General features: G+C 40.3%; 1 protein-coding gene across 7 annotated transcripts in view; it reads left to right on the top strand.

Moving 5' to 3' along the window:
- spri (Src homology 2 domain-containing protein sprint) overlaps positions 1-17,444 on the top strand; it is a 310,137-nt gene that overhangs the window by 99,953 nt on the left and 192,740 nt on the right. The window contains exon 3 of one of the 7 annotated variants that reach the window (XM_031984981.2): positions 4,544-4,661. The exons of the other annotated variants lie outside the window; for them this stretch is intronic. Within the exon in view, the coding sequence (XP_031840841.1) occupies positions 4,644-4,661 (18 nt within the window). The 5' untranslated portion in view covers positions 4,544-4,643. The remainder of the gene's footprint in view (positions 1-4,543; positions 4,662-17,444) is intronic. 7 annotated transcript variants of the gene reach the window in all.

Raw genomic sequence — 17,444 nt, 5'->3', positions numbered from 1 at the left:
CTGCGAACGTAAATTTCGCGTTAAGGGATTGAAACGACACGGTACGCCAGAAGAAAATTTTTTGTTGCAACATGAAAATCTATCAGAAGGTAACACGCGACTGGGGAACGACGCCATGAATCAGAACGGCACTGCGTCCCCATCGGATCACCCCGATAAGAAATGAATTCCCGGTGAATCCGAGCGTCGCTCGTCGATTTAAATTCCGCGCTCGTAGACGCGTAGACGAATATGAATCGACGTCGCGCGACGGCAACGGGGGCCAGGGCGAAGGGAAAACACGCGTGGATAATCAAAGCTGCTGCGATAATAACGCGAAGGGCGAGAGGAAACGAAAACGAGGAAGAAGATTACTGTGAAGTGTTCTGTAACGAAGAAATTCTTTTTAGAATATCGTTTGTTATAAAATACACGTGTCTATGAAATATATACTTAAATATTTATTAACGTACCAAAGTATCCACCTTTCTGCTCTCTTTCAATTTTCTTGCAACTTCTTACATTCCCGTGAAAAGCGAAATGACTATAAAAAAAAGTTCTTAGTTTATTATATTCGTACTTAATCAAATTTTTAATTTCCATTCAATTTCTTCTCAATGAAATTCGAAATTCGCAATTTATCGTATTCACTAAAGTTTCGCTCATTCCTGCGAAAAATCTCAAAGAATTAGATTCATTTTAAATACAATCTTTTAAACTGTTACATATATCATATCGTGTAGTTCATTACATTTAATAACAAACGTTACAAGTCTCTTCAATTTTTCGTGAAACAACTAAATCTCCTTTTCCTTATTACAGAATAAATGTATGATGCATTTTCTATTTTCTCCTAAAAAGCACGTACAGTCCCCATAAAGGTATTTCATCCCAAACAACTAAATCTTCTGTTCCTTATTCTAAGAAAAGAATGTCTGTGATATCTCCTATTTTCTACTAAAAAAAAAGATACAGTCATAAGGATAGCCCGCTGTTCATTTTCCGTCGCCAAAAATTCTTCTCCCGGTTGTCTCCAGTGACGTATGACGTCACTTTCTGCTCACTGGGCCCCATCCCCTTGTGTCGCGTTTACGAGCGTCGTTCCAGCGACGTCGACGTTGTCGAGCACACGTCGGCGACGGTTTCTTTCGCGTCCGTCGGATTGCCGGTCGCAAATGGCCGGTTGTTGCGCCGCGATTTCCGTGGACATCTCCTCGCGATAAGGACAAGGGTTGCTCTCTCGGATCCTCGTATCAGAAGTTATTCGAAAGGAGATAAGAATGCCTCGTGAAACTCACTGTTGGACCTTTTTCTTCGAGACTACGCCGCAGACAGCAGCTCCGCTGAGAGTGAAATTGGTGGAAGTGATGTTTAGAAGATGATTTGAGAATTGATGGCTCGTGTAACGTCGAATTTTTACGTTCGTGCTGGTTTCTGCATCATTCCTCGTATTCTGAGAAAGATTGACTGGGAGAGATCTGGGTTTATGTGGAAATTGTTGTTTGTTTATAGACTGTTTTGGGGAAGCTGCGTTTAGAATGGAAATATATAAATTACGTTCGGAATAAAAATATGTAAATATATTTAGAATAGAATATTATACTATTATTGCAATATTTATTACTTGTTAGATATTATGTATTGGTAAAGGAAAGAATAAAAGAAAATTCGTGAGGGGTGAAATTTTACTTTCATGTCAGTTGATAGAGAGTAAACAGTAATTTTCGATAATGCTATTGATAAATACCTATCCACACTTATTACAAATAAAATGAATTTAATTGAAACTCATTTTCCTTTCATAACATTTACTTATAATTGTTCAAGGGATTGAATGAGTAGCAAAATTCGCTAGAAAAAGAACGCGGTTTAAATTTTTCATCGTGAATACATAGAAGAAGGAGATTAAATAAATGTCACCGGAAGAAAATGTGTCCCTGGTATATGTAGAAACAAAAGCGATTACGAGGGGTCTACTCGGAATTTCGGTGATCCATCACATTTCGAAAATCGGCGGGGGCGCGTGCCCGGAAATGAAAAGGAAACACCGTGGAGCATTAATTCTGGAAACGGCGCGAGATATCGCCGCGGCGCATGAGAAAATTTGCATTAAACGGGATCCCGCCGACTTGGCGTTTCTCCTGTCGACCCCGCAGCCACGACGATACTTCACTTTTTGCCCCTTCGCATACCTCGAGGGCCACCCCGGCCGTTCGACGATATTTCCCTGTCGTTTATAAAATTCCGGCCGTGGTGCAGCTCGTTCAATAACGAAAAAGAGTCGCGAAAAACGCGGCTCGAGGCCCACTAAAAAGAACAAAACGGGAGGACGATGATCTAACACGGGCGACAGGAGACTCGCGTCTTTCTTGTTAATCCATATGTTCGCGACTAAAATGTTTGTCTGCACTTATCTAGTTTTTCAAGTTTTTAAACTTTTACGGAGTTGCAAAATTCTAAGGTTACGAATGTTTTAATTTTCGAATTTTCGAAGTTCCAAAGTTCCAAAGTTCCAAAGTTTCAAAGTTTCAAAGTTTCAAAGTTTCAAAGTTTCAAAGTTCCAAAGTTCCAAAGTTCCAAAATTCCAAAATTCCAAAATTTTAAAATTCTGAAATACCAAATTTTCAAAGTTCCAAAGTTCCAAAGTTCCAAAGTTCCAAAGTTCCAAAGTTCCAAAGTTCCAAAGTTCCAAAATTCCAAAATTCCAAAATTCCAAAATTCCAAAATTCTAAAATTCTAAAATTCTGAAATATCAAATTTTCAAAGTTTTAAATCTCCAAATTTCCAAAGTTCCAAAGTTCTAAAATTCTAAAATACCAAACTTTAAAAGTTCTAGATCTCCAAATTTTCAAAGTTTCAAAGTTTCAAGATGCCAAACATTATAAAAAACCGGTAAATTGAAATAATTGAAAATCTTCGTAACTAACCTTGAAACTATTAACCACAAAATGAAACGCTTATGCATTTTTCTGTTAGAATATTGTCAAGTGTAAATTACAGAAAATTAAAAGGAAGGTTCAGCGAACGAATACTACAACAGGAAAAATTCCCCATTGTACTGACTAGCAATGAAAAAGGGAAGAAAACGCGCGAGACAAGTATCCCGTGATTAAAAGTTCCGACAATACGGATCTCGAAACAATGGTTCTTCGACACCCAACGGCTGATCGATTCAGCCGCATCCTCGCAGACACAGTTCCGATGTCTAGAAAGTTTCCTGTCGGACAACTGTCGATACACTTTCTATCCTCTTGGTTTACCCCGTCGAACGACATCTTTGGTTGCAATTAGCCGAACCCTTTCAGGCATGGGTAAACCGTAACTGCGTTCAAAAGTTTAGTCCTATTTAAAGTTCTATTAACCTCTAACAACTCGATAGTGTCCGATGAGCACATCCTCAAAGTGATCTAAATACACATAAATTACAAATGTATAATTTGTCACTGAATTACATTATCTTATCATTAGCAAAATTTTATAGTAAAATTGTTCATTAACCCCTTGTTCTATAAAATTCATTAAGGATTCTTCATGTTCTTCACAAATATTTAGAAATATGTTGATTCATTGTCTCGAGAAAGAATTCTATTCACTAAATTCACTGAAAAAGTAACTTCTCGTTCAATTTTAGCAAACATTCTAATGTCTTCGATTGTGGATAATTTAATTTCCTATAAATGTAAAATATCCGAAGGATGCTTATGACAAAATTTTTCTATAAACTGTGCATGCGAATCTCTGAATCGAAACTAGAAAGGATTTACCAGACAAGACGAAAACCAGAATGTCTGGCCAGATCCGACGAGCAATTTCCGAGAATACTCGGAAGCGTGACCATGAAACGACTCGAAAAAACGAGCGTAGGCGAGGCAGAAGTGACCCACGCGTCCCCTCCAATCCGAGAAAATTTTCTTTACGGCGTGGGCAAGCGATTCCCATTAACCCTGGAGAGGTCGCTATCGATTTGACACGTATGTGCACGCGAAATCTTTTTGTAAGTTTTTGTAGTCAACGGTCCGCGGATTTTTATACATTCAGAATATATAACAATCCCGGAAAAATGATAAAACGCAAGGTTAATCAAAACTCGACAGCTATAAAGCTGAACTACTCAGAAAAGATCATATCGTTTTTAGAAATTTCTTTTCTCTTTTAACGTGAACATTTGAAATCTGCAAATTTGAACATTTGAAAGTTCGAGAACTTGAGGAATTGAAAATCTGAGAACTTGAAAAATTGAAAACTTGAAAATTTTATAACTTGAAAACTTGAAAACTTGAAAATTTGAAAACTTGAAGACTTGAAGATTTGAGGACTTGAAAATTTATAGATTTGTGGATTTGTAGATTTGTAGCTTTAAATGTTAGAACATTTGAAAAACTGAAAAACTGAAAAACTGAAAAACTGGAAAACCGAAAAACTGAAAATTTGAAAATTTGAAACTTTGAACCATTTAACGTTTGAAAATTGGTTTTTTTTTATACCGGGTTCAATAAATGTAAATTGACATCGATTAATTCCCGACGTGCCATATAATTTTCATCTCAATTTATTTATATTCAAGGCGAAAAATCACTTCACGCCACCCAGTAGATAGACGAGATGGAAGCGAGTACTTCCAAGGACGAGGTCGGCTTCCGCCGCTTGACGGAGGATCAACCAGTATGCAAATGGAGCTTAAGGTACCGTCCGGTGATCTCGTGAAGTGCGAAAGTCGATCGGCGCAGTCGTTGTTAATTGAATTAATCATCGGATTAAACGACCGCTCGTCGCTGAGAACCTTGTCGAGTACATCGCTCTCTCAATCTGGTTTCTCTAGAAGGAAATCGATCATCCCCTTTCTTTTCACAAACATAATTCATTATTTTCACATATTTATATACACCACAACACTGCTTAATTTTTCCATTCGCACCTCATCATTATCATATGTCTATGATATTATTTATTAAATATCACAGAAAACCATATAAACGAAGAGCCTCCCTTCCCAAAACGAGTAACAACAAAACGATCTGAACACCAAGCGACGCGAACCAAATAATAACTCCACGCCACTCTTCCAAGAGATGCGTTCCTCGATCTCGGTGCTTAAAAAGTCAGCCGAGAGAGGAGACACCTGTCCATAAAATCGCGGGTTCGCATTTATTTTTACTCGATCGTCGGGAACGGGTCGACGAACCCGTTGAATCCTCTTCTCCGTAGGATCGATCCGCGGGTGGCTACACTCGAGCGGCTCGCATCTCGCGATCGCTGTGCTCTTGGTCGCGGCTCCATCGATAACCATGGGAATAAAAAGAGGGGAATGAAAAAAAAAACCAGAGGAAGAGGAAAAGAGAGCGGCGGTCGGTAGCGTTAAAGTTTCAGCGGCGGCGGCGGCGGCGGTGGCTGCTGCCGGGTCTCTATCCTCGTCGGGCCGGTCCATCCACGTGGAAAAAGTCGGACGCCGCGGAGGTCGGGGGATGAACGAGGAGCGCTCGCGAAACCGGCGAACGCGCCGATAAATCCTTCGTTCAATCAGGTTAAAACGATGCTAAATTATTTGGAAGGGTGCGCGTGCCGCTAAAAGTCGGGCAACCCCCGGGGTGAAATGTTGCGAGAACACTTTTCCCCGGGACTGTATAATGTTAGGTTTATTGGAAAGTTCTGGACGTTTCTCGATTAATGACGATAGTACATGTTTCGTGGATTTATTAATATTTACTGGATACAGTGATCGTTATTGCTAATGAACTCGGCGTGATGGTAATTTGTGGATTTCATTTCTGTAAGATGATATATCTTTGAAGTTGAGATGACATTATCGGATAGAAGTTTCTGGTACACCGTATATTCTTTATCATAGTTTGCGGAAGCTACCTTAACTGACTGCCAAACACTCGTCGAATCTTCAGTCGAAACAGTTGTCTTAACACTTAGCCAACCGAATGGGGAGATCTCCCACTTTTCACTTAGCAATGTATTGCCTTTTATTCTGTTTATCTTTTCGTTTGTTATTTAGTAAGTCCTGAAATGGGATTATTTGCAATTCATCAAGTACGGTTCTTGTTTTTACAAAACACAGTTTCTAACTGAATTCATTGAATGAGTTCAGTTGAAGATAATGGAGGAGGTTGTAGTTGTAGTTCTTTTTAGGCGATCGCCTAAGTGTTAATAAAGTAGAAACTCGAAAGTCAAGATTATATTACGATTATATATATCGAATAAAATTCGATTTGTTCAATACGTTACCAAAAAGATTAATGTCCAAGTCTATATAAAAAAGTGGTGTGATATTTAAGTAACCTGGCAAATATAATGTTAATCGTTACTGTAGATTACACATGCATATTTCCTTTGGCACTTAACTCAACTCTATTAGCAACTAACTTAACTCAAACTAAATTAAAGTGACATAACCTAAGTTTTGCTTCGTTTTCACTAATTTCTTTGTTTTTTCTCGTTGTATGAATTTTCTTTCAAAATCTTAGATACCTAAACGAATGACATTAAAACTGAGTTGAATATTTTGATAATATTACTTGATGTTTATTGTTTATCTATTTTCAAAGGGTTTTCTTCTGTTTCCTGATATTAGTAGTACCTAAACATATAAAGCGGTAGGATCCTTCTACATTATCTGATTTCACGTATAACGGAACAATGTCAGCTGCGGAATCTAGTGCGAGGAGACTGAAATATGAAAAGTAGATCATTGTGCCCACCTATAAATAAAAGTAGACCATATTCGATGATAGGGCACGATTTTTCAGTTATTTTGAAAAATGAGAAAATGACTGCTGGTTGAGAACGTTTTCTATACACCAGTCTCTTTCGCACTGGTTCCCCAGTTCCTGATGGCACCACCTAAGCCCCCGTTTCGTCTCACTTTCGACAGCCGCCGGTCAGAAGTGGCCGCGAAATCATGTTTGTTTGGGTCAAATGTTGCTATGGAAATTGAACGGTGTGGGTCGGTGGCACGTATCGATTCCCAGGTACCTACGAGAGAGTACACGCGGCCATTCGTGTTAAAGTTCAGTTCACTCACCTGCGTCACCGGCACGAAAGCGTTACCTTTCCCGATAACCGTGCACCACGTGACGAGATCGAGTGTCGGAAACAGTGTGTCAAACTCGAAAGTGCCGCCGTGCACTCGGCCGACTGTGAAATTTTATGCATGCGTCGCGCTCGTTCGCCGTCCGATATTCGAACTTAGGAATTTATCGGAAAAAGCATTATCAATATAAAACTCGATACACGGCTGCTGTAACACTATAAAGACGAAACCGTCAGCCTCTACATTTAACCATTCATCGACAGAAAACTCGTGGATATCGCTTCAAGAGTTATAAAAAAGAATATTAAAGTAATTCGAGCCTCGTTATAGAAATATCGACGATTTTATTTATCAATTTTTGACTACCATCTGCCGTTTCCGAGATTCAACAACTTCTGCCAGGTAAGGTATCAGCGTTATACATAATTTGTTCGTTTTTCTACAGTTCTCTTCGAAGGATTCTACAAAGAGTTTGCCATTTACGTAAAAACAGTCCACTGATCAGGCTAATATTACCGATCCCGATAATTTTAACGAGTGACGGAACGATAGGTCTCCTAGTATCCTGTCTAAAATTAAATTCGCTGAGAGCGTATATAAATCACGGTGCAACGATCGACAATTCCACCCGCGGGTTTTCACGGATTCGTCGAACGTGTAGAGTGCATTGAACCCTTCTTTTCCCGGTGAGGTGTCTTTTCCTGCTGACTGGCGCGTAAAGATACTGTAAACTTCTTCCAGCGTCGCCTTATCATCCCCGCGTTTTCTGGTCGGCGTTCCTGGGTACACAGGGAGCCTGGTAAATATATGGTGTGCACGGGAAATACGTAACATTCCTGATCCAGGGAGAAAGGGAGGAAGGGAGACGAGAAGAGACAGACTGAGGCGGTGTGAATGAGAGGAAGCTAGGGATTAAAATAGAGAGAGAGGGTGCGTGGATGGGAAAGAGTAAGATATTGAAGGAGGGAAAGAGGAAAAGGGTGAATGAGGAAGAGCAACAGAATAGAAGAAAGGAAGAGAGAGAGGGTGAAAAAGGAGAGAATAAAAGAGAGAGAGAGAGAGAGAAAGAGAATAAAATGAGGGTTGTGAACGGAACGCAGAGAAAGGGCGTAAATGAGAAAAAGAGAAAGAGCAAGGAAATGAAGGAAAGAGAGAGAGAGGTAATGCAGCTGTCGTTGCACATCGTGTGTGTCGATAGTTTCGACCAGCGGGTGAAAGTAAAGAATAAAGAAAAAAAAAAGAAGGAAATTATAGTCGACGCTGGGAACGGCCAACTGACGTTCCTTTGTCGCGACTGAACGGTAGAGGGGGTGAGTTGTTGCGTTTTGTTTCGGGATTTTATTGTGTTTGTCGAGTGGCCCTCGGGCAATGCCTCTGGCCAGGTTGCCTTTCCGCTACCGAATCGGAGTGTTTGGACAGAGTGTCTCCGTGTTTTTTTCGTGAGAAACAGAGCCCGCGATCCGGAAGGATGTCATCAACCCCCTACTTTTTCTTTGTTGTTGAATTGTCTTCCTAGAGACAATGGGACATTATTCGGCGTAACGTTCCATTGCTGCAGCGTTTCGTTGTTTTGACGATTTATTGGAAGCTGCAAGTTGGCGAGGTTCGCCTTGTTGCATGTTTGAGAACCGGGGTCAACCGTGAGCTGATAGCGAGGCGGTCACCGCTGCCGAGAATAGAGACAAGATAGACGTCTTCTTGGAGTTTGTAGGGTGAGGATAATTAATATTTCTTCAATGTGGAATTCTATTCAAAGTTAGAAGTTAAATTAACTTGAATTATTAGTATTCATTGTTCTTTGTTGCCCTTTAAGACATTTTGTGAACTATTTTTCGATAAGCGAACTAGATATCAATTAGATCTTGAAGTAGATGAATTTCTGTTTTTATTGCAGCTCAGAACTATAGTTACCAAGGAGCTGCTGTAGTTATCAAGACGATACTGTAGTTCCCAAGGGAATACTGTGGTTTCGAAATAGATACTGTAATTACCAAAGAGATACTGTAGTTCTCAAAGCGACACTGCAGTTCCCAAAACAATACTCTACCTTTCAAAGCGATACTCCAATCATCGAAGTAACACTATAGTTGCCAAGACGATACTTCAGTTTCCAAGATGATCGTGCGATTCGCTCTCAAGAATGAATCTCTTAAACAAATCTTCAAACTAATTGATATCTTAATCCCTTAACTTGCACGCTTGAGTTAATTCGAGCGCGTTAAATAGGCCAAACTGTGAAAGTGACAATGCGAAAGCAAAGAAAAAAAGTCGTTTTACTGATATTTATCATTTACACGGGATTGTAAGCTATAACACTTATTTATTCAAGAATAAAATATAGCCTTTTTCCATGGAACAAAAACGCAGTATATCAAAATTGATTTTTTTTGGCCGGTTTTTTTAAAAAAAACTGTGCGTTAAGGGGTTAATGAACATTTAATTTTGAAATTACAGTTTTCGAAGTCGTTCCTTTCAACTCGCGTCCGTCGCGATTTTTCGCCGGCACACCCGGTACGTGGCTCGCTTCCTGTCCCTATTAAACGAATTCTTACGGCGGCAGTGGACATTCGACTTTTGCGCGATACGCACGTCGCTGGCCGGACGCGTACTCGAGGTTCATTTGTCGGCCGGGTGCATTATGTGCGTGCATCGTCCATTACGGTAACGAGCTGCAGGCACCAGGGCCCGTTTAATTGTCGTTTGCGGCGCCTAATCGTTGTCGCACCCCTTCCCCCGGCTCTCTGTCCCCCTTTCGTCCCCCTGTCGCTGTCTCCGCATGCCCCTGCCATAAACATTGCCCGGCGAAAACAACGGAGTCGAAGCGCGGTTGCACGCGCGGTGCATACAAATGCGCTCCGATAGATCCCCGGTGTTCGATAAAGACGCGAAGCCAGTTATCGCCTCCGTTGATCTATATTGCGAGGTGACACGCGTCAGCTTTCTCGAAAATGTCGAATGCCCACTGCTTTCGACGCGGAGAATTTTTTGGAACGTAGAAGTTCATGTTAATGAGAGTTCCGTCTACACTGTAGTATATGTAGTTATATAGAACGTCGAAGAATTAGGTGGCTGAATTTTAAGACATTCGGGAAGCTTGGAAAATTTGTGAAATTTGAAAAATTTATGGAATCTGTAAAATTTGTAAAGTTTGAAGAAAGATCAAATAAACATAGGTAAAACTCCTTCAATTGTAACATCACTTATAATTACCATTCAAGAAGAACATACAAAGATTGCCTTCTATTTTCTAAGTCTCCATTTTATCAGAAATTGCTCACCAAAAACATTTAATCGCGATATACCTCGATAACAAAAAGTATCCAACATTCCCACTCACACCCACACAATACTATCAACCAAAGAACTGAAATAAAGCTTCATTCCCTCTAAAAATTTAGTATAACAGACCCTACCGAGATTCGTATCATCCGATCAACGTCTAATAATAATAACCGACCAGTCTTGAACTTGCTTTGATCCATCACGTCACAATCCACCGGAGTCTTACGCAATGTAATTCTCTCCCCTGATGGATCGAAGATTAATTGACTATGTCCTCCGCTGCTACTTGTCAGTTCCCCGAGTCCCCCGGGCACAAAATCCTACTTCGAAGTTCCTCCGGGACCAGCCAGTGCTCTTCTTTGCCCCGTGTGTGGCGTGCGACGTATGCCGCAGTGAAATATGGGGTGATCCGTGTGTATGGCCACGTTATGCAACCTAACAGACCATTGGACGGGACCCGAGACACACATTGTCGGCTATCTCGAGCAGTGATCTGAACGACTCTGTTCTCCTTCGCCTGCCTCCGCTAGAAACAGTGTTCTAGGCTGCAGTGTCAGCGCTAGAACCATCGAACAGTCAAATCGATTGACTCGTGCTCCCTTATATAGATCGTCAGAGTGCATTCGTCGAGATTTCGATTGGCTCATATTTCAGAACGCGCGTTACTCGGCCTGTTCACTTAATAATTTTTCAAAAAAACCACGTGTGTTCAATAATGTAAATTGTTATTTATGCTGAGATTCATTCTTCTGCGTTCTTGGAGCCTCTCTTGACATGATCTTTTTCATTTTCTTAATATGTCGAGTACGTTTCTCGATTCAGTCGCTTCTATCGTCGATAATTCCAAATTTGAGAATACTGGGAGTATATCATTAGACTACATGTTCCCAGTGTTTCAATGATATTTCGAATTTAGGGATGAACTAAGGCAGGGTTAATTAGGGTATCGGATCTTAGGAAAGCAAGTCGGAACATCTCTAGAACAATTGATGAACCATAATTTCCAGCCATCGCTATCTACCTCATTGAAACGTTCATCATCATCAAACGTTCCCTAAAGATTAACAATCACAAACTACAATATTCCTTTCACACGAAACCACCTAGAAACCTTGATTTCTACGATTTCCCTTCATTCATGTTCCTCGTACCCAGTTATTTCCAGCGGTCATTGAAGTCTTTGTCCGCGACTCTTTTCACCTGTGTCTCCAACTTCTCATTTACTGGGCGTGAATTTCGCGTAAAGAAACGGTGCAGCAGGTGACCACGTAACTTTTCATGTGTTTCATAAACTCGTGCAAAGTGAACGATGCAAGAAGCCCAGAGATGAAAATCCGTGTCAGCCAGCCATTTCGTAGGCAAGGATAAACCCTCTAGCTAGAGAACGACCCTGGCCGAGTTATCCACGCTTCCTTTTCATTCCGGGTTCCCGGCAGCCTCCATGAATAAGATGTAGAAATGATTTTTCGGGAGCACAGCGTGTCCCTGACCAAAATCGTGATTCACGCGTGAGACTCGCTTCTTTTCGCGTCTCGGGCCCCGTGATCTCCATTTAAGATAGCTCCCGCCCATCCCTCTGAATGACAATGCCGCTTGGAACAAGACGGGGTGGCAGCGTTTATTTATGCATTCCCCTCTCTCTCTTTTTCTCCGTTTTCTACTCACGCGGGTCTCCTTTTATCTCGGAGCACGCTTTTCCCTTGCTTCGTCCTTGACGATGTCGCGGGAATTTATTAACATTTTTCCGGGGACGGGAACCGTCCTTCCGAGTGGGACGCTCGGCGACTAGCAAGTGTTCCAACGCGTTCGTTTAATATTTTTCAACTTCTCCACTGGCAACATGGACCATTAACCCTTACCAGTTCTGTGTCGAGTCAGACTTGACATTCGAGTTTATTACGACGTCTGCTTATTTTAAGAATTCTTTCTATATTCATTTGTAGTATCATAATTGTACCATTTAATGGTACCATTTCAGTGATTCCTAATTATTCTTGAATAAATCAGAGCGTCATATTAAGTAATTGAATGAAATAACGTCGACGCGAACCTCAAAACGAGAAGCCAAAGGCATTTTGGACTGCAAAGGGTTAACAATAAACGTAACCGGTCAAATAACCGTTTTTCAAATTTGATTAAAAATTCTGTATTTCCTTTTATTCGTGAACTTTATATCAGTTCTTATATTATTCGATTAATCGGTTTTCGAATTTCTTTCCTTTCGATCTTGTTTTTACTGAGAAAAAATTTATTGTTTAATGTTTACCTTTATTTTATAACTAGTTATTTGACTAATTACGGTAGGAATAGGTATATATAAACCGTCAGTACATTTATTGTTAAAGTTCCGTCGAAAATTTCATTGCTTCACGATTTCATCACGATTTTTAATTCTCATTGCAATGTTATATGAATTTTTGCGGGAAATGCTATTTGTATATTACGTGAGGGGTTATAATAAGTATTTTAGTATTTATTGTAAGAACTGTTAGACTTTTCATTTTGAAGGAATTCCGTTGCGCGATATTAACATTCTGTAATGTTTCATGGTGTTGCTGACGAGCACGGGAAAGAATGTAAACGAACATTCAGGTCATGATCGTTTATGTAGAGTCTATAGGGTAACTGTTTGAGTAAACTCCAAGGGCAATACGATGATCGTTCGCAGGAAAATTGTAAATGTAAAAAATACGAGGAGGGAATATCTAACAGTGGATTAACTGGACGGGCAACCGATCATAAAGTTGCTGACGCGAGGTGTACGGGTGAGCGAGGAATAACTGGAATGGTGAGCATTGCAGTCGGAATAAACAAATTTCCTACATTCTCTTACAAGAAAGAAAAAGAAAAAGCAGAAAGAAAATTGAACATTAGTAATTAAATAGTAATTACATTTCGACGCAGGAAATAATGTAAGAAACAAGATGCTCTGCCACGCCGAAAAAGGGACAGAAAATTAGAACACTCTCTAAAAGATCGAAGTGTTTGAAGTAACTGTACATCGTGTCAAAATAACAAAAGAAAAGCCACGAGAAAATTGAAACATTTTTCCAACAGCAAATAAAATTGCAGAAGACACGGATGATTGGAAGATGTAAACACCTCATCGAAAGTCGGAAGGGTTGCTGACAGTGTCCTAGTATATTCGAGACAGCAAGACGTATTTTATACCTTTTTTATACTGTATTGCAGCGAAGAATCGCGCAGGTAGACGCATCCTTCTATCCCTTGGATGGCAATACCGGATCATACAAAGACCGCGAGTGTGTCCCGGGAAACCAATCGGCCAGACAGCGGGAATACGCGTCTGAAAGGCCTCCGTCCCGCGATGCATGCTTCGCGTCCCGTCGTTCTCCCCTGCAAACCACAGTCACCTCGTCCTCGATCCATTTCCAAAGCTCGCTTTCAACGAACTGCCATTCTTCCTCGTTCCATTAGCTCGCAACTTGCGACCGGAGTGTGTTGCACAAAAGTCACTCGCGGTTTGCATTGTGTGCACACGTAATTCCTACTAACTAGAGCGCGGACTTTTATGCGTTTACGGGACACTTGCGATGTACGAAATTGCGTCGAACGCGCGCGACGCGAGGAAATATTAATAATATTCTGGGTGTAGTTTTGGTGGTTGTAGGTTTGACTGCTTCGCGTGACATCTGTTGGGGAATGTAATTTACCGTGTGTTTACTGATAGTAAATTAATAGTGAAGCTAAGCCAATAATATTGGTGAAACATTGGTAAAGCGAAACCAATGCAAATAGTGAGACAATACTAAACCAATATTAAAGATAAACTAATACTGAAATTAAACCAGTTCTAGAACTATTCTCTTAACTGTATTCCTTATATACTTTTGAAGAATCATCAATCATCAAAGTACCTTCTCACGCATTCACTAATCATACATAATTTACTAAACGCCACAACTGGGTCACTAGATACAAACTTGTTACTTGTCTTTTACTGGTTTAATAACTCGATTTAACAAATTCACCTTAACTCTCATTGTACCACGTGTTTTTATAACGAATCATACCACGATCATCCACGAAAAGGAATGGTTAAAATGTTTATTGTTTTCGTTTATGAGGCCCAAATTTTAAAAGCCTAAAAAGAACTTTCGCAATATAAAATAGTGAAAAAATTTAAGTAAAAAGTTCAAACATGACTCACAGTCATATCGTGGTCCGATTAGGGTTAAATCAGAATTATATTTTTAACACGTTCTCTGCCAGACCGTTTTTTCAATACTTTCCGTTCAGGTCCCACGCTTTACAACTGTATTGTTTCATTTCTGGAGTATGCCTTACAATAATTAAAACAGTGCAAAAATCCTAATTATCAAGGAAAGGGTCTATAATCTAAGATGCATAACAGAACAAACCAATAAATTAACTTTTCTAGGAATTAGTTTAACAAATACCTGGCTGAACATTACTCTACCGAGCGAGTCGCATCCTGACACATAATATTTTTTTATGATGTCTATATTAGTTTAAAATAAAACATTTTAGTTGAAATATATTTAATATTATATTTATGTGACAAGTTTGTATATAATCAGGAAGGGATATTACGGTGAACTTTGTTAAAACATGGCAAACATAAATGTGGTTTATCCATACAATTATTCCAGAATGTTGCAATTTTTACAGTACAGTTTCTTGCCGATTGGGAACCGCATTTTCTAACGTGAAAATAAATCGCAGTAAAAAAAATTGTCTACCACGCCGCGTGGGGCGTATACGCCCCACGATTAAATGAGCGCATCAGCAATAGCATTAAGATGCCCATAATTGACTGCATAAGGAATTTTTAAAAAATTCTTCATTTTACAATGATAATACCAAATGGCTTGAACGGAAAGTTCAGCGTGGGGCGTATACTCCCCACGCGTCAGGGAACGTGTTAATAATTTGCATAAACAAGGGCACTCTGCTGACAACTGTAAATACTATAGTTAGTTTCCCTCTCTCTTTCTCCATCTGCCAGATTCCTGTTCGCGATCGTTAAACAACGAAATAGAGAGAGGGTGGTCTCCAAACTGTTCGCCGCGGAGCACCGGGAAGAAGAGCGGTTTCCGAGAGCAAACGCGACGCGACGGGACATCGCAGCTCGAATTAAAATGGCCCGCTGAAACTCATTCCCCGAATTAAACGGATTAGATCCAATCAGCACCGGTCGGCTGTCGTCGCCGCTGCGCAACACGTTGTACCGTTGTCGCCGCGTTTAATTCAATTCCGTCCTTTGTTTAATTAAATCCAGAGCCGGTGAACGGGGGACCCGGGCCGGAACGAAGATTCGGACCGCGACGAGTGACATTTTTCGCGGACAACCGCGGACGTTAAACTCGTTCCCAGCTTCCGGCGCCGTCGATCGTACCGCGCGGCAGCGCGTTCTCTTGCGAGGATTTAGACACGGTTGAGGGTCTCCCGAGTTTGCGAGAGACTCTGGCGATGAACGTGAACATCTGCGTGTTGAATTGTTGAGATTCAGTGAGAATATTTAATACGATGTTCGTATAATATTACATTAATCCTTTGCACTCGTGTGGTCATACTGGGGACGACAATACAAATTTGTTATACTGTATTCGTAGCACTTGATAAAGTACACTTTGGTACCACATTAATTGCAATGAGATTTTAACGTAAGTAACTTAGAGTTGTCACTACGTAATTCGAAATTGCTACGTTAAAGATTTCTGTTTTAATTAGGTTTTCTAATGGAACCGATAATTTGATGTCGTGTATCTTCATTGAAAAGTTAGAAAATTCTTATAAACATAAAAGTTGCAGGCAAAGTTATGTGTATGCATTATGGAGTACATAGGAAGAAGCTCCAGCTCATGGAGAATATACTAAAGACAATTTTATCTTAATGTTTAGATTCTGTAATAGACGAAACGAGTTTCATGCTTAACGTATTCGAATGTTTTTGTTTAATCGTGGATCGTAATGAGTACATTCTTTCGTTACGAGTCTAGTTTCGCGACATCAATCGCTAATTACAGATAAATATTAATGATTCAATAAATAATATCATGATCAACGTTAGTTCAGTTGAACATCGTAAATTAGTCGTGCACCACCGGTGGTAAACACCAGTGTAAACGTGTTAATCCGGCAGCCAGCATTTAGCGTAATATTAGTTCGGTCGTTTTCATGGTAACGCAAACATCGCCTCTCGCTGGAAGTTCGTTAGAAATGTCTGCCTCGGAAGAAATCGCCGGATTGCACCGGTAAATTCCGATTCCTCGGTTCGCTCCGTCAGTTTACCGAATCCATCGATTTCCATCGGGCTCGCCAGCGAAGGTTCGGCACCCGGAATATCTAACTGGCGTTCTATGGGGTTCCATGCTTCGTTGCCCGCGTGACTCACGCCGAATATACATGAGGTTACGTGTACGAGCCAAATATCCTCGAATTACGCGCGTCTCTTGACTGTGGATTGACTGCGGCCGGAAATGTGGCTACCTGACAACTCGTATTGATCTCGGATCCTCGCGAGCCAATAAACGGTTCAATTAAGTCCAGTTGGGAGACGGCTCGATGTCTACTGTCACGGCACAGGGACAAAGAGTGTTTCTCTGTTTCATTGTTTTGTAGTTTCCATTGGTTACGTGTAACCGTATTGACGAATAGTTAAGATCGCAATTGTTTGATTTATTTACGAATTTCTTTTATTTCTCTTATCTATGTTATCCATTTTACATATTATATCTGTTTTATCTATTTTATCTATTTTATCTATTTTATTTACTAAAATTGGTCTAGCTATTAATTAATCAGCCCAGCCATCAAGTGATCTAGTAGTACCTCTGGAACACCACTGTTATTTCACAAGAAGTTAAAACACGCGTTCAATTACTCAAAAAATGTCACCAACGATCCTCTTAACAGTTTGAATTTAATACCGATAGAAGTAAATTTTTCTTCAAAATTGCTTCTCAAATTCTCTCTAGAATTTTCTTTAGAATGTTTCGTACTCTCTAAAATCTCCCCTGGAATTTCTCCGCGAATTCCCTCTAGAATATTCTGTACTTCTTCCCACGCTATCCATAATTTTCTCGAAAACGTCTCCCCGAATTCTCTTCAACATTTCTAGTACACCCCCTCACAGTCTCATCTCAATTTCCCCTCGAATCAT

This window comes from Nomia melanderi, chromosome 3, assembly GCF_051020985.1.
Source record: "Nomia melanderi isolate GNS246 chromosome 3, iyNomMela1, whole genome shotgun sequence".
Taxonomy (NCBI): Eukaryota; Metazoa; Arthropoda; class Insecta; order Hymenoptera; family Halictidae; genus Nomia; species Nomia melanderi.
The sequence above is the reverse complement of the archived record's forward strand: the minus strand, read 5'-3'. Positions and strand labels throughout refer to the sequence as shown.